General features: G+C 43.4%; 1 protein-coding gene across 7 annotated transcripts in view; it reads left to right on the top strand.

Annotated features, from left to right (window-relative positions):
* The window catches only part of LOC147034781 (transforming acidic coiled-coil-containing protein 2-like), a 203,526-nt gene that overhangs the window by 66,427 nt on the left and 118,429 nt on the right, over positions 1-18,670 (top strand). For 6 of the 7 annotated variants that reach the window (XM_085888831.1, XM_085888813.1, XM_085888786.1 and 3 more), the window contains one exon: positions 3,403-3,569. In XM_085888831.1, coding sequence (XP_085744957.1) covers positions 3,403-3,569 — 167 coding nt within the window. Of the gene's footprint in view, positions 1-3,402; positions 3,570-6,506; positions 6,856-18,670 lie in introns of those variants that run through there. The other variant, XM_085888839.1, reaches the window with a different exon arrangement.

The following is an 18,670-nucleotide window of genomic DNA, read 5'->3' as shown; positions in this document are numbered from 1 at the left end:
AAACTGACCTGCACCTCACATTTTTCCTCTTGTACTATGCGCACCCCACATCGCATTACACTTGCACTCAAACACGCACCCCAGACACCCTCAGTATTTCTCCCTCCTTCCCCGTTCCTAAGCGTTCGGGCTGCGCAGGTGTGCCGGCAGCACCAGGTATTGAGGGGTCGTTAAATCTTTAACTGTTTCTTTCTCTCTGGGCTATCTCTAATTTTCTGCATGCACATGCGTACGTGCGTGTGTGTGATGGCATCTGTCGTAGCGTAAGTTAAGATTGTGTCAGAACTATTGGGATAACTGCACTGTCGTCTTTTGTAATTATTTTTTCCTTTTTGCTACACCCCACAAATTCCTTGCTTTCCCTGCTGTTCATTTGCAGTCAACCCAATTTACTGTGCCATGTAACTTTTCTCGCATCCTGGTTTAAATAAATGTGGTGGGAGAAATGTTTCCAGCTCGTTCTTGTCTTTTCCTGCATTGGTCCAGCATGGCCCGCACCTTAACTTATCTGGAACGTTATTCCACAAGAATCTGTTCCATAGCTGGTACGTCCCCGATAAGGAGGTCACGTGTCCTTCGGTAAACGGTTGATCGACGTGGAACCCTAAGTCACGTTGTCAAGCTATTGGCATTTGCGGTCGATTAGCGACCCGCCACAACACAAAGTTATTTGTGTGCGACGGTCTGCTATTCCAGGTGAGTCTGGAGAGGAACCCAAGACAGCCCCTCCCTCGTGGTTCCCCCGCGACACCGGTACCGTGACTATGTTTGAATGCTTCTTTTATTTCACAGTGTTTTACTCCTTGTTGTTATTTCCAGGCAGCCATGTTATCAACAGACGGTCAGCGGTTATCATTCTAAATGTCCACTATTGTTCCTCACATTTTAGCCAAATTCTTTGTTCATTGGTTCACCTTGTATTTGTGTACTAGCAAGTTGTCCGTGCCCGCACGGGATTCTAAACGGAGTCGGGATAGAAGAGGCAAAAATGCAAATGGCGTCTTCTGTCATCGAGCCGGCAAGCTGGGAGCAACAATTTGCATTTATTGCCACATCTAATGCAATTTAAATACTTTGATGGTGATGGGGTGCTCCATTTGAAACGACTTGTTTGATGTACTTATGTAGCTTTTTGATTCGGGTCCATAAGAAAAACGGAGTGTCAAGTGCAGAGCATTGTTGTCAAAGCCAATGACGATTTGAAAATGAATGGAAGGATAAGCTCATATTTTTATTGTTCAACCGTGTTCATAATTATTTTCGCCCCGAAGGGGATGTGAGACTGTTGCAACGCGTCTGTGTCCATGTCTACGTTTTCACTTTTAAAATGTTTTTTTTCTTTCTGCAACCGCTTGTCCGATCAATCCAAAACTTTAAACATCGTTGGGGCTCCCCATGAAGAATATTTTATTGATAACTGACATCTTTGGTCACATTGTATGCAGCCATATTGGAATAAAGGGGAAAAAAAAAATTAGACTTTTTTTTTGTTTTTTTTTGAAAATGCTCAATGTAAAAAAATGAAACTTTCCATATATCAACTCCCCATGAGGTATATAGGTTGATAATGGTGACATTGGAGAAGTGGTATTCCAGCCATAATTGGTTGACTTGAAATCCTTATCTGAAACGTCATGTGGAGTATCTTATCTATGACCCAATATGAGTGAAGAATTAAATTTATGATGTCATAAACCCATGCCGAGAAACTGTGACATCATAGTGTGCATGGAATGATATGGATATTTGGCTCATAATAAGTAGTGGACTATAATCGTGTATGCCTGGTGTTGGCTTAATGGTGAGGGTGGTGGGCTTTGGATCCCAGCATCCTGAGTTCAAATCCCACACTGTTGAATTAATACCAGGTGGGGTTGACTTTGCCTGTCATCCTTCTGAGGTCTGCAAAATGAGTGCCAGTTTGTTGGTATCCTGTGTCTGAGTAGCGACCTGTCCAGGATTGTGCCCAATAGCCAAGGAGACTGCTTCGGCAGCACCAACAATCTGCACAGAGTATGGTCCCAATGGATGGATGGATGGACCATAATAGTAGCGTGTTCAGTTAAAGATGGTATTTTTCTTCAGAAAAAACGTACGAGGCGAGGCTATGCGTTCTGCGAATGCCGTTCTAGTTGTGTGTGTTTTAGTATTCTTCATGTTCAATATAAAGTTTTGCCACATTTATTGTATTTTTGGGATCGTTATCTTGGGAGATTCATCGCACCTGAAGAGTTGTTCCTGAGGTAATGCACTGATGGAGCAAAATCTGTCTGGATTTGTCAGCAGTTAAGGTGCCATCATTTTGTTTTTATCTATGACACACGTAGTTGAATTGCAACCTTAAACTTGCATTTAACCTCCACCTCTGTTTCATGATAAATGCTAAAAATAAATTAAAAATCGCATCCGTGCCCAAAGGAAGTGGTGCAGTTTGACATTTCCTTCTCCTGATGCTCCGCAGCCAGAGCTCCTCCTTGTCAATTCAGCGTCTGTACCTCTTAAAAAAAAAATTGACAGATGGACTGATTGACATACCAAATATTTAAGTGGCTACTCCACCTACAAATTATCATGTCAAACTTTCTGCAGTCTAACACTCTGTCATTGACTGTTGCCATATAGTTTGAAATTCATATTAATCATTGAAGAAAACATGTTTCCAGCTTTATTCATCCCACTGCTTGTCAATTGTTTTAACACAGCTACATTCACACCTATATATTCTCGAGGTGCCATTCAAGCCTATATATTCAACAAGCTTGTTGGCGAGATCTGTACTTGCCATATAATCAGTACTGTAAAGAAACGCATTAAGATGCTTCATAACATGCTTGAAGAAATTTAGCTTTCTTTTTTGCCCATTTCCATTATAACAGTCCCACTTTTCATGCCTTGGTCTGCCGACAGCTTCAACAGAAACCTGGAATCTTGATGTGATATTTTGCATGGCATGTCCTTCACCAGCAGTCAAACCATTGATAAATATCCTCACGTGGTATTTGTTCTGACAGCTGTTATTGATTTTCACTCTACTATTGCATTATTTTTGTGCGACTACAAATACTACTGGCATAATATAATATCCTGCATTATTTATGGCTTTGTACTGATGCAGTGCTTTCTAATTGGTTGGATAATAACAAATCACTGACTCTGCAAGCTATTAACAAGTGAAAAAAAAATGTATATATATATATATATATATATATGTATATATATATATATATTTTTTTTCCTGGTGCAGTTCATTTTCATGAAAATAAATGAGTGGAATTTCAATTGTATATTATTCGCTCCTCTTTTCCATTGTTGTAGTTCTGGTTATGCGAACATGATCATCCTGTTTTTTTTTTGGTTTTGTTTTGTGGCTTGTTGTAACCTTTATATTTGCTGTGTATGCAGGTGACATTCCAACCTCCCCAGCAAGATCCTGTTCCTCATGCACCTCTTGGTACTAAAGTGGAAGTTTGTGGGTCCTCTTCCACTATGAATGATGAACATGAAATTCCTGCAAGAAATGATCCAAACGGGTTGTATTTGGCAGCACCTTCTTTCCCTGACTTTTCAAGGTCTGCTATTCAAACAACCTGTCACAATGTTTTGTACAAATATGCTGTTTAGTTCTTGCTTGTAAAATGGGGGAGGAAGGGGTGCAGGAGAGGAGTCCAATAATAACCTGATAACCCACAAACTGGTTAGTAAACCCTCAGATATAACAGGTTTCCACCAATCACAGGCAACCTATTGTGTTCCAATTTAGTTATTGCTGGATTTAATTTTGGCCAATTGCAGTTTTTGAGCTGAGATGAGTCATAGTTTACGTCGGCGTGTACAATAAGTTCCCATTGCGTGTCTTGTTGTTTCTCATGCACAGTTAATAATGACGTCCAAACGTAAAAGGATGGACAAAATTAGTTTTGCCAAAAGGCAAAGAAAGGTTGTGACGTTGGCTGAAAAAAATAAAGTTCAGAAAGATTTGCAAGAGGTGAAAGTGCGGCATCTGTTGGCTGCCCTTACGGGATAAATTAATCGACTGTGCGGTATATCCGTAAAAGGGAGTCTGTGCAAGTGTTTCTGCGGTATATCTGTGCAAGTGTTTACGCCAGCGCTCCGCAAAGTGTAAAATTCTCATTCCAGTCCCGTTATTCTCATCTTGAAAGGATGGAAAATGCTTAATATTTGGATCAAGGAACAATCAGAAAAAAGTGCCGCTGAGTGGACCAGTTATGCGGTAGAAATCATTGCGGGTTTAACAACGTTTCCAGGGGGCATCCAGGACCAAAGGCTCGATCAACCACAGCTACTCACAAGTTCCACGCCAGCAAGGGCTTGTTTGAGAAAGTCAAAATAAGTTTTTTCGGCCTCCATAATGTAAAATTAGTCGGGGAAACAGCATTGGCAGACCATGATGCTCTGTAAAACTACCCACCACAGCTCATGGAATTAATTAAGGCAAAGGGATTTATGCCGGAGCAGGTTTTTAACGCCGATGAGATGGTATCATTTTGGAAGAAGGTGCCATCTCATACCTTCCAGTCCACGCCACCAGCAGCAGTGTCTCACCCAGCTCCCGATGATCGAACAGCCATCACAAGTTCTGCATCCTTATCTTTCTAACCTCCAACCCTCCTCGCTCACCACTCCAGCAGCATCATCATCATCATCCTGAGCTAAGTCTTGTGGCCTATATTTATGGCAGAGTACAGTACAAGTATGTAATATTCTTACCCTCACCCACCTCACTGTTTTGTAATGAATTTAAAAGGTAAAATTTTTGTGTTTTTGTTCATAACCTCCACCCACCGAAGGTGGGTGGAGCTTATGTTTTCACCCCTATCTGTTTGCCTGTCTTCGTCTGTTTGTGTGCATGATATCTAAAAATAGTTGTGGACGGATTCGGATGAAATTTTGTGGTCAGGTTGGGTGTGTGACGAGGGTGAATTCATTAGATTTTGGTGAAGATTTGGATGCTATAATTGTAAAGTTATTCTTCACCATTGAGAGATGGGGCCAAAAACGATTCTTCACCATTGAGAGATGGGGCCAAAAACTATATATAGCACAATATGCCAAAAAAGTTGTGGGCAGATTTGGCTGAAACTTGGTGGACAGTTTCAGTGTGTGACAGTGAAGAATTGATTCAATTTTGTTGAAGATCTAGATCCGGATCCAGATCTGATCTTTTTTTTTAAGTGATTCTTCATCATTGAGAGATACGGCTAAACTGATATATAGCATGATATCTCAAAAAGTTGTGGACGGATTTGGACGAAATTTAGTGGACAGGTTGGGTGTGTGGCTAGGATGAATTGATTGTATTTTGGTGAAGATACGAATCCAAATCCGGATCTGGACACGAGAATTATTTAATACTTAAAGTAATTTTTCACGATTGAGAGATAGGGCCAAAACGGTATCGTACTGCATAGCATGATATTTCAAAAAATGTATTGGGCCCGATATGTTCTCGTGGATCAGGCATAGTGGAGGTATGCGCTCTGCCGAGTGCCCTTCGAGTTTGTTTATGTATCCATAGGCTTCATGACACTTTGATACTGCAGTTACTTTGTATCATAATACTGTAGAAAGAGACTAACAGTGCCTTGTGGGACTCCCTGTTTAACTGATGCCATATTTCTACTTGAAAGTCCTGCTGAGATCTGCTCGAGAAGTTACCACTTGGTTCTGGTCTGTGCCTAGTCCCTGTGCCCAAGCAGTGGAAGTGCGATCAAAAAACTGATTTTATTCTTGAACTTAGGCAGGACTTCAAATGTTGTCATGCATTTCTCATGGCTAGAAACATTTGGTGCATATGCAAGCCATAGTTTGTTCTCTGAATGTTTGCCTTCTTGCATGTGGTCTCTGAACCGAGGTCTCTTTAATGCTGATTTGCATTTGCTTTTATCAAATTGCGTCTTTATTTTCACCTGATATTGAATTCAAATATAAATTTCCCTGCATGGCTTTGTCAAGTGTTTTATGTTAAAATCTGTGGAATACACTTGCAATATAATAGTTTAGGTTTGTAAAATGTTAGGTTCCTGCTGGCTGCATGATTAAATGAGGGAGCATGCTTTGGAAATCAAAATTGAAAACAACCAGTGTAACATAACATAACATAACATGGATATATCTTAAAATACAAGCTGCAACGGAAGTGGTAGCAATCCAGCGTGAAAGGTATACTCTGCCGTGGAAATACCTACCCTTCCTTTCCATCAATTTCGAACAACTAGACGTTTAAAGGAAATGCCCAAAATCCTGTTTTTGGCTTTCGATATTGAATTCAGTCCTGGTTATCCCAGTAGGATATTTCTCATCAAGTTTGCAGAAACCCCCATAACCCTGTTTCATTGTGGTTATCAACATATCTCTTCTGTTTTGTGGGAAGGGGAGGGTGGGTGGGAGTGGTATCTGTTTTTATGGACTCTGTGTTTTACCACCCTTCACCCCTCCCCCCTCCACATGCATGCACATGAGAACGTATATCTGTATTTTATTGTAAGAGTTGCAGCACTTTGGAGAGCCGGGGGCGAGCGGGAGGGTTTTTCTACAAACGTGTCTATTTCTAACGATGTGCCAATTACTGTTTCCAACCCATGTGACATCAGTTAAGGGTTTTTCACAATAGCAGTCTTATTAAGGCATAGCAAGTCTTCTTTGAGCTGTCTTGCCTGGGCTTGATTCCCAACCCAGCTATAAACTATCACCCCAGTGTTTCACAGGCAGGGTGATTCATCGATGTGTGTGTGTGTGTGTGTGCCATCCCTCGGATGGATGTTAAACTTGGTGTCCCATCTGCTGGCATTCATTGGTGGACGTCAAAGATCGCATGGTGTCCTTCACAAAGAGTAGGTGAGTTATCGTCGGCACCATGAACAAATTCCAAATTCCTCCCCTAATCGGCAGAGGACACTGGTATTGAATTCAGTCCCGGTTATCAGTGGCACAGCCACGCTCTCAGACAACTATTCTGCCTCGCAGGCTTGTGCTGCATACAAATGATTTCAGTTAGTATGTTTCTCTTGGTGATAGTAGTTTGTGTTGGCCTGAGTGGGCAAGTGATTATTTTAGAGAAGTGCAACTTTAAAATCCTCCCATCCAGCTTCGCTGTACTTTTTTTTTAATTTTAAATATTAAAAAAAATAATTTTCCTAAAGCTTTTTAGCACTATTTTTTTACTTATTGGTTCACGAAAAAATATTTTCACGAAAAAAATAAGTGACCACTATATTGGTTATTGTTGTGTGTCTGTCTGTCTGTCTGTTGGGTAGTCGATCTTGTCGAAAAAAAAAAATTAAAAAAAAAAGATTTTTGAAAATTGTTCGACCCTTATTATCACTTTTTCCGTCGATATGTTTGTCTCTCTGTTCGGTCCAGTGCTCCGTTAATACAATGGCGATTTCGATGAAACTTGGTTGGTAGGTTCCATACCATGACCGAGTTGTGTGCAAATGAGAACCGTTGCTATGGACCCATCCGTTTCCTCGCAACGGGACTTTGAAATTTTTCGTTTTCGATGAAACTTGGTTGGTGGGTTAATACCATGACCTAGTTCTGTGCAAATGAGAACCGTTGCTATGGGCCCATCTGTTGCCTAGCAACGGGACTTTGAAATTTTTGAAAAATCATAAAAAATTAATTTTTTCAAAAATCGGTCCACGAGCAACTGTGGGCAGTACATTCAGCCATATTGTCAAAAGTTTCCAGCCGGATCCTATGAAAACTGTCGGAGAAGATTTTGAATGAACCCTGGTCGAAAACAATAAAAAAACGAAGTTCGTTTTCAGATTCGATTTTCAGAGACGATGAGTCAGATATACATGAAACTGGTATGGTAGGTTCATGGTATGTCCTAGTTATGTGTGAGAAAGAACCGTTGCTATGGACTCTCCGTTGACTAGCAACGGCCGAAAAACCTCTAAATATGGGGGTATTTTCACGAAAAAACAATCTGCAGCATTAACCCTTGAAGCTGGAATCATGAATTTTCTTGTGCTTAATCCTCAGGTCATTCCCCATTGAAGGGGTCCATCACGACTACCCATGTCCGCCTACCGGCTTGTATGTCTGTCTGTCTGTCTGTTTGTCCCGAGCATAGCTCCGTGGGTTTTGATCCGATCCTGATAAAATTTTGGTGGGAGGTTTATATCATGATCTAGTTGTGTTTTCCTGAGAATGGGCGTGGTGCGCCCATTATGGGCGGAGCCACGCCCAAAAAAACGTGTTTTTAGGGGGTAGCCGATTTCAATTTGCATCTTCTCCGAGGGGGTTTGTCAAATCTGACAGGCGTTTCAGTATTTGGTGAGCCCAATGGCACCTGCATAGCCCCACGGAGCTCGATTTTTTTCATTTTTGTCCCAAGGTCGTCACAAGGTCACGAACTTAGAAAATTGCGAATTTTGACATAATTTTTCTTCTCCGAGGGGTTTGTCGAATCTGGCAGGGGTTTCGGTATTTGGTTAGCCTAATGGCACCTGCATAGCCCCATGGAGCTCGATTCTTCATTTCGCCCCAAGGTCAAGGCCACAAGGTCACGAACTGAGAAAATAGCGAATTGTGTTTTTAGCGGGTTGCCAATTTCAATTTGCATCTTCTCCAAAGGGGTTTGTCGAATCTGGCAGGGGTTTCGGTATTTGGTTAGCCCAATGGCACCTGCATAGCCCCACGGAGCTCGATTTTTCATTTTTGTCCCAAGGTCAAGGTCACAAGGTCAGGAACCTAGAAAATTGCGAATTTTGACATAAAAATCCATCTTCTCCGAGGGGTTTGTCAAATCTGGCAGGGGTTTCGATATTTTGTTAGCCTAATGGCACCTGCATCATAACCCTACGGAGCTTGATTTTTCATTTTCGTGTCAAGGTCACAAGGTCACGAACTTAGAAAATTGCGATTTTGACATAAAAATCCATCTTCTCTGAGGGGTTTGTCGAATCTGGCAAGGGTTTCGGTATTTGGTTTGCCCAATGGCACCCGCATAGCCCCACGGAGCTCGATTTTTTTTTTTTCATTGTCGTCTCAAGGTCAAGTTCACAAGGTCACGAACTTAGAAAATTTCGAATTTTGACATAAAAATCATGCGACCGCCCAAACTTTGAGAGCTGGGATTACAATATTTTTTTATGCATAATCTTGAGGTCATTCCCTACCTAAAGTCTTGAAACCATTTTGCTCTATCTCGAACACCTTGCCCGTGGTGCCCCCTTCGAGTTTGTTTTTTTGCTGATTTCATCAAATAAAAGTATGGATAATCCGAGGAGTGCGAAATGCCATGTCGCCTATAAGATGTTATATTGTTCCTGGAATGTTCCAGAGGAAGTTTTGCACCAAAGGTCATAATCTTTGACCTTTAAAGTTCACAAAGGTCAAATTTTCAAAGTTGTGGGAATCAAACCGGGTTTTCGACCTTCTTCGATGAACTAACTCCATTAATATACAACACATATCCTGTTTCCTTATTTTAATGTCCACAACATTGTTTTGTGACCTTTAAAGGTTATGCAAAGATCAAATTTTTTAAGTTGTTGAACGAAACCGGGTTTTCGACATTTTGCAGCAAATAACCTGTCACTCGTACCACATCATGTTAATCATTTTTATAACTTGGTCAAACATTAGCACATTGTCTCATCCTTGACTTCTAAAACAATCTACATCGTCAAATACCGCTCATGAACCATCGTCGTCTTCAGACTTGTTTTTCATCTATTGTTTCCTGATATACTTGAAAATTTTATCAAGAAGTTACATTCCAATTAAACCAACACATATATATATATCTATATATATATATATATATATATATATATATATATATATATATATATATATATATATATATATATATATATATATATATATATATATATATATATACATACCGGGCGCAGTGGCGTGCGCCTGTAATCCGGCTACTCGGAGGCTTGGGTTGGAGGATCGCTTGAGGACGGGAGCTCTGGGCTGCGCTATGAGAGGGTGTAGGGCATCCCGGAATCATGGCGAAACCCAATCCTTATCCCTGTGTCGTAAGAGGCGACCAGGGTTGCGTCAGGAAGGGCATCCGGCGTAAAACCTATGCCAAATCAGTATGCGGATCATAACGGATGATCCGCTGTGGCGACCCCTATCGGGAGCAGCCGAAAGACGAACAACAACATATATATATATATATATATATATATATATATATATATATATATATATATATATATATATATATATATATATATATATATATATATATATATATATATATATATATATATACACACACACACACACACACACACACACACACACAGATGCCAACCCTCCCGATTTCATCGGGAGGCTTCCGAAAATTCACCCAAACTCCCGCCCTTACGATCACTATCCTTATCCTCCCGAAATTTTGATATTTTTGCACTGTTCACTAATCAGAATGTACTAGTATGAGAATTGAATGAAAAGCATCGTCTGCTACGTATAGCATGTGGTAACTCCATAACGTTCGCTGCTACCAAATTGTACGTAAAAAATTGCAAATTCAAATGAGGAGCAGCGAAACATTGGGTCTGGATCTCGCTTATGCGATCATGCACTGAGATTTAGTGCATGCGGTATGTGTGCAATACAGTGCATGCGGTATGTATGCACAGTGTATATGCATGCGATACGCTCACTGCATGCAGCTGGGCCCCGTACCAGCCCGGCGGTTGCGACCACCGTGCGGTGTTTAACAGCCGCTAGAGTTCTACGAGTCGCGCTGCAGCTGTGGAACATCGACTTCGAAGTTACCGATGCTTCAAGCCCTCGATGTTGATTACGAAATGGCAGAAAAGAAGCTTACGAAGACCAAGAAATGGTCTCAGAAGTACAAGACCGAATACAGTCTCCAATACCCGTGTATTCGAAAGTCTGAAAGAGGAATTCATCATGCGTATTGTACAGTATGCAGCGTTGATATTTCAGTTGAGCACGGAGGTCGCGATGATATTCGGAAGCACGTTGGAAGCAAACGGCACACAGACATTGCAAAGGAGAGATCTTCGAGCACGAGTACCGGTACACTTCTGAATTATTTCACCAAACAAGGGACAAGCGAGGAAGAGGATGTTACCCGAGCGGAACTTCTCTTTAGTGGATTTATTGTGGAACATAACTTGCCCATATCACTCTCAGATCATGCTGGACCTCTATTTCAAAAGATGTTTCCAGATTCAAAAGTTGCTTCAAAGTATGGATGTGCAAGAACAAAAACTTCAGCAATAATTGGTGAGTTGTCAAATGTTACTGCTTCATCTATTGCCGATATTGCTCGACTAGCTCCATTTAGCCTAGCTACAGACGGTAGCAATGACAGTGGTGAGGCCCAGCTATATCCTGTCCTGATTTCGTACTATGACAACAGTGCTGGGATTGTGAAGCAAGGTTTGCTAAGTTTGCCTGCGTGCAAACAAGATTCCACTGGAGAAAACATTTTCAAACTGCTTGATCATGAGTTCAGTGACAGGAAAATTCCGTGGGGAAATTGTGTTTCCTTTTGTGCTGATAATGCCTCTGTCATGGTGGGCAAGCACAAAGGAGTCGCTGCTTATATCCACAAACAAAATCCAGAGTGCTACATCATGGGATGCCCTTGCCATATGATGCACAATACGGCCAAGAAGGCGGCTCAGGCCTTACCCATTGAATTAGATGACTTTCTCATCGATATTTACTACTACTTGGACAAAAGTAGTAAATGCGTCAAAGGAGTGAAAGCACTGCAAGAACTCTGTGATGCCCCGACACACAAGATTCTGAAGCATGTCGCAGCAAGGTGGCTGTCCCTTGGTCAGTGCCGAGACAGGCTGATTGAACAGTGGGAGCCACTTCGCCTCTTCTTCAAAGAAGAAGTACGAAGAAAAATGCAACCAACTGTAGCCAAGACTCTAACAACGAGCAAGAAGGACGGCACTGTATCTACTGCCAGTACTGGCACTGCAGGATCAAGCACTAGTGGAGCAGCATTCACCACTACCACTGCAGTATCTGCTGCGAAGAAGACAGCAGGGACAGCACCAAAACCAATGCTGAGAGCAGGTAGCATCACCGGTCCTTCATCACGTTCATCTACAAAGCAGATCCCTTCAGAGTCGAGAAAGACTGTGATAGTCCCATCTACAGGCAAAGAAGGACCCAAGTTAAGTTCTGCTTTTGCCAAATCACTTGATAGAAGCTCAGCAAAACCTTCGAATCAGAGGTCTTCTTCCTTGGCTGCACCTACCTCAAGCTCTCTCCTCAAACGTAAAATTGGATCTGGTACTACGAGTCTGACCTCTTCTGCTGGCAGTAAACGCAAGTGTGATCGCCCTGCGGCTAAGTGTACTACGAGTTCTACAACTAAAAGCGCATCTTCCTCAAACACTGTGCAGGAATCTAGAGAAAAACGTGTCAACAGGATGTTCTTGTCTCCACAAACAAAACTCTATTGTTTCTTCCTTCAATATGCTAACAAGCTTTTTGAGAAGGGGAATCTTCTGCTCCAAAGAGACGAACCCTGTATTCATCTCCTGCACGGAGAATTGAATGGTCTTCTGAAAGATATCTTCGTACGGTTTTTGAAACCATCGGTGTCATCGGTTGCTCTGGTAAATGTACCCTTCTCTGACAGAAATCATCAGAAGAATGATGAGGACCTCATGATTGGGAACGTTGCCAAACTGTATATAAGGGAACAAAGGAGTCTCAAGAAATCCACCTTCATTCTGAGTGAGTCAGACATCCAAGGTTTCTTCAGTGCAGTTCGCTCATATTATGTGAAAGCCTGCAATTACATCTTCAAAACCTGGCCGCTAGATGATGAATTAGCCAAGCATGCTCAGGTGCTGGATGTTAAGCTACACCAAGAAGTGGGGTTTGACTGTGTGGAGTTTTTCATCAAGAAATTCCCCTGTCTGTTCAGTGGCGGTGATAGTGACATAGACAGTCTTGAGAGTGAATTCGCTCACTACCAGGCAGACGCCTCCATAGCTACAATTGCTACTGAGACAGTGAGAGTGGATGAGCAGTGGCATCGGATTTCACAACTCACAGATCCCTGCACTGGTGCCAAGAAGTATCCTAATTTGAGCAAAGTGATGAAGGGAATCTTGATCATTCCTCATTCGAACGCATCACGTGAGCGGGCACTCAGTCTTGTACGGAAGAATCATACTGAATTTCATCCCAATTTGAGTGTCAAAACCCTGGAAGCTCTCTTAATTGAAAAACTAGCTCATAGCACCCCTTGCTACCAGAGAGAATACAGCAAAGACATAATCAGAAGGGCTAAAAGAGCCACACAGCTGTCACTCAGCAAAGCTGCCATGGAAAAAGCAAGCAGCAGTAGTACCAGCCAGTAAGGGAAGAAAAATATTGCTTCTTTTGTGCTTTTTGTTAATCTTTGATTGTCCCCTAACTTACTAATATTAACATACATGTAACATTAAAAAGTGCACAATTTTCCCCTTTTTTTGTTCAAAAAGTGGGAATTCTTAACATGTTAAATGCTCCAAAATAGGGCTCAGAGGGCACTAGAGAGCGTCTAGAACCCCAGAGCTTCCAGGGCCCTAAGGTGGGCCCTGGACCCCGCTGTAAGGGTCGAGCGCTCCGCGCTCGAGATGTGCGCTTCGCGCACATTATTTGGTGTCGGTTGCAAATCCTCCCTAATTCTGATTTCCAAAAGTTGGCATCTCTGTATATATTGTTGCGAATTCGCGCCCGCCGGCGTGCGAACGGCCACGTGACTCGAATTGCGGCACGTCGCCCACCGGACGGACAATTCTGTCATGACTCTCTCGGACTAACGCCGGGAGCTAGTCACGGGTGGGCCTTTCGGCCTCACCACGATTGTGCCAATCGGCCACCCGCGTGGGATAGGGTTGTTCGCCAAACTCGACCTACCTAAGTACCCACGCGGATGGTAGACCGGGCGATCGCACTTCGCCGCAGGTCGACTCCGGACACGGGCCGCTTAAGCGATCCGTTCCGTGCTATCGGGATAACCGAGCGGTGTTATCGTCTGCCTCGACGGTTCCGATTAATTATCGGGCGTATTAAGCCCACGACGAACCCGTTACGTGAAGCAAGATGGAGATTCAATTAAAGAAAAGACGAAGCGAAACGGGAAAACAGTTCAACATCATGCACATTTCTTCCGCGGCACACGGAGAGCACACATATATAGCCAAACAGAATGCACATATATCAAATGCAACAAAAGAAACAATGACGCAGAGATACTACCGACTAAGACCAAAACACGGCAACACTTAAACAGTTTTACTTCACCAGACTGGCGCCGACACACATTTACTCAAAAGCAAAGGAAAGAACCCACCCTCATAGGCAAGGGGGCAGACGGGCCCGTAGGCCAATGTGTGCGCGGGACCTGAAGGAACGGTCTGGCCCGCGAGACCGGGGGGGGGGGTCCTACCCGCGTCCTCATGATGAGCCGCAAATGTGGCTGCGCGGCGGTGCCCCGACTTCGTGCTCCTTCGCGGGTTTCGGTGGCACCGCTTGGAGTGGGGTGGGAATGGGGCCCCCTTTTTGCACTATCTCAGCGTGGGGGAAAGGGGGGGGAATTGTTGATGCCCTGGGGGAAGGAAAATGGTTGGCTGGCTTGGGTCCCGCGACGAGCGATCCCACCGCGACCTTGTCGCTGACCGCCGTCTTCCCTGCCTCGAACCCGAGCTCCTTGGACTCTTCCCCCAATTCTCCTCAGCCGACTGCAGAAAACCACCTTGACGCCTTCGCCTCCCGACTCCACTCCGCTCTCCAACCCGACTTGACTGCCTCGCAACAACTCCAACCAAAAAAACTAACTCTCTGCGCAACAACTCTTACCAAAAACGAACTCTCTGCGCAACAACTCCTCATTCGCCTCACGCTCGCCGTTTTATAGGCCGGCAGAAGAAAACAATATGCAAATTTCCGGATCAGGATCTCCTCGAGGGCGGAGCCACGCTCGCTGATTGGATGGAGGAAAAGGGGCGTGGAGCATTCCTGATCCGAATTCTCCTTGGAAAGGCCGCTATTTGCACTCGCGGCTCGGCGCGTATCTTGTACGAGCCCAGGACAGCCCGACGCTCGGTGCTCACAGGTGGTGCGGGAATGGCCGTAGAAGGAGGGAGGTGAAGGTGGTGGAGGGTTTCCGGCAGTGCCGTTTGGAATGGCGGTGATGCGATGTTTGCGGGAGCGAGTTGTGAATGTTAAGGTCGTGGCTGTTGGCGTTGTTGTTGTTGTCTGACGGTTTGAGTGTGGTTGGTTCAAAATAAAGATGGAACAGAAAAACGGCCATCTCAAAGCGTCGCAGCCCGAATGAATCACATTTATTCCCTCTAAACAACGGGTTTGGGGCTAACTACACATGTACTTAAGAGATATCTCACCTACGGGACCTGAATGGTGGTTTGCGAATTTGCACAGCCGTAACAATATATATAAATATAAATATGTATATATATATATATATATATATATATATATATATATATATATATATATATATATATATACATATATATACATATATATATATATATATATATATATATATATATATATACATATATATACATATATATATATACATATATATATACATATATATATATATATTCATATATATATTCATATATATATATATATATATATATATATATATATATATATATATATATATATATATATATATATATATATATGTATATACAGTGGGGAGAACAAGTATTTGATACACTGCTGATTTTGCAGGTTTTCCCACTTACAAAGCACGGAGAGGTCTGTAATTTTTATCATAGGTACACTTCAACTGTGAAAGATGGAATCGAAAACAAAAATCACATTGTATGATTTTTAAATAATTAATTTGCATTTTATTGCATGAAATAAGTATTTGATCACCTACCAAACAGCAAGAATTCCGGCTCTCACAGACCTGTTACTTTTGTCTTTAAGAAGCCCTCCTATTCTTCACTTATTACCTGTATTAACTGCACCTGTTTGAACTCGTTATCTTCATAAAAGACAGCTGTCCACACTCAATCAATCAGACTCCAACCTCTCCACAATGGGCAAGACCAGAGAGCTGTCTAAGGACATCAGGGACAAAATTGTAGACTTGCACAAGGCTGGGATGGGCTTCTGGACAATAGGTAAGCAGCTTGGTGAGAGGGCAACAACTGTTGGCGCAATTATTAGAAAATGGAAGAAGTTCAAGATAACAGTCAATCTCCCTCGATCTGGGGCTCCATGCAAGATCTCACCTCGTGGAGCCTCAATGATCATGAGAAAGTTGAGGGATCAGCCCAGAACTACACGGCAGGACCTGGTCAATGACCTGAAGAGAGCTGGGACCACAGTATCAAAGAAAACCAAAAGTAACACACTACGCCATCATGGATTAAAATCCTGCAGCGCACGCAAGGTCCCTCTGCTCAAGCCAGCGCAATTCCAGGCCCGTCTGAAGTTTACCAATGACCATCTGGATGATCCAGAGGAGGACTGGGAGAAAGTCATGTGGTCTGAGACCAAAATAGAGCTTTTTGGTTTAAACTCCACTCGCCATGTTTGGAGGAAGAAGAAGGATGAGTACAACCCAAAGAACACCATCCCAACCGTGAAGCATGGAGGTGGAAACATCATTCTTTGGGGATGCTTTTCTGCATTGGGACAGGACGACTGCACCGTATTGAGGGGAGGATGAATGGGGCCATGTATCGTGAGATCTTGGCAGCAACCTCCTTCCCTGAACAAGAGCATTGTTGATGGGGCGTGGCTGGGTCTTCCAGCATGACAACGATCCGAAACACACAACCAGGGCAACTAAGGAGTGGCTCCGTAAGAAGCATCTCAAGGTTCTGGAGTGGCCTAGCCAGTCACCAGACCTGAACCCAATAGAAAATCTTTGGAGGGAGCTGAAAGTTTGTGTTTCCCAGCGACAGCCAAGAAACCTGAAGGATCTGGAGAAGATCTGTATGGAGGAGTGGGCCAAAATCCCTGCTGCAGTCTGTGCAAACCTGGTTAGGAACTACAGGAAACGTCTGATCTCTGTAATTGCAAACAAAGGTTTCTGTACCAAATATTAAGTTCTGTTTTTCTGATGTATCAAATACTTATTTCATGCAATAAAATGCAAATTAATTGTTTAAAAATCATACAATGTGATTTTCAGGATTTTTGTTTTAGATTCCGTCTTTCATAGTTGAAGTGTACCTATGATAAAAATTACAGACCTCTACGTGCCTTGTAAGTGGGAAAACCTGCAAAATCGGTAGTGTATCAAATACTTGTTCTCCCCACTGTGTGTATGTATATGTATATATATATATATATATATATATATATATATATATATATATATATATATATATATATATATATATATATATATATATATATATATATATATATATATATATATATATATATATATATATATATATATATATATATATATATATATATACATACATATATTGTTGCGAATTCGCGCCCGCCGGCGTGCGGACGGCCACGTAACTCGAATCGCGGCACGTCGCCCACCGGACGGACAATTCTGTCGTGACCCTCTCGGACTAACGCCGGGAGCTAGTCACGGGTGGGCCTTTCGGCCTCACCACGATCGTGCCAATCGGCCCCCCGCGTGGGATAGGGTTGTTCCCCAAATTCGACCAACCTAAGTCCCCATGCGGAGGGTAGACTGGGCGATCGCACCTCGCCGCAGGTCGACTCCGGACACGGGCCACTTAAGTGACCCGTTCCGTACTATCGGGATAACCGAGCGGTGTTATCGTCGGCCTCGACGGTTCCGATTAGTTATTGGGCGTATTAAGCCCACTACCAACCCTTTACGTGAAGCAAGATGGAGATTCAATTAAAGAAAAGACGAAGCGAAACGGGAAAAACAGTTCAACATAATGCACATTTATTCCGCGGCACACGGAGAGCACACATATACAATTACAACAATTATGCACCTACAGCAAATGCTACAAAAGAAACACAACAATGCAGATCTGCAACCGACTACGCGAGCACACGGTAACACTTACACAGTTTTACTTTACAGACGGCGCCAACAACACATTTACTCAAAAGCAAAAGAAAAGGGCCACCCTTTAAGACAAGGGGGCAGACGGGGCCTGTGGGCCAATATTTACGCGGGACCTGAAAGAGCGGTCAGGTCCGCGAGACCGGGTGGATCCTACCCGTGTGTTTGTGATGAGCCGCCAATGTGGTGGCGCGGCGGCGCCCCAACTCCGCGCTCCTTCGCGGGTTTCGTTGGCACTGCTTGGAGTGGGGTGGGAACGGGGCCCCCCTTTTCGCACTATCTGAGCGTGGGGGGGGGGGAAGGGGGGAATTGTTGATGCTCTGGGGAAAGAGGATAGCTGGCTTGCTTGGGTCCCGCGACGAGCGATTCCACTGCGAGCTCGTCGCCGACCGCCGTCTTCCTTGCGTCGGACCCGAGCTATTCGGCCTCTTCCCCAATTCTCCTCAGCCGACTGCAGCAAACCAACTGTACGCCCTCGCCTCCTGACTCACTCTCCGCTCCTCCAAGGCCGACTCTGCGCTCAAACAGACTCGACCACGCTCCAGGCTTCCTCTCTCTGCATCTCCCCGACAGACTGCGAGCTCCACTCGGCTCTCCAACCTCTCCAGACTGCCT

This window comes from Eptatretus burgeri, chromosome 1, assembly GCF_056783735.1.
Source record: "Eptatretus burgeri isolate ZD-2024b chromosome 1, Ebu_testis_v1, whole genome shotgun sequence".
Taxonomy (NCBI): domain Eukaryota; kingdom Metazoa; phylum Chordata; class Myxini; order Myxiniformes; family Myxinidae; genus Eptatretus; species Eptatretus burgeri.
Note: the sequence above shows the minus strand (reverse complement) of the source record. Positions and strands in the feature narration are given on the sequence as shown.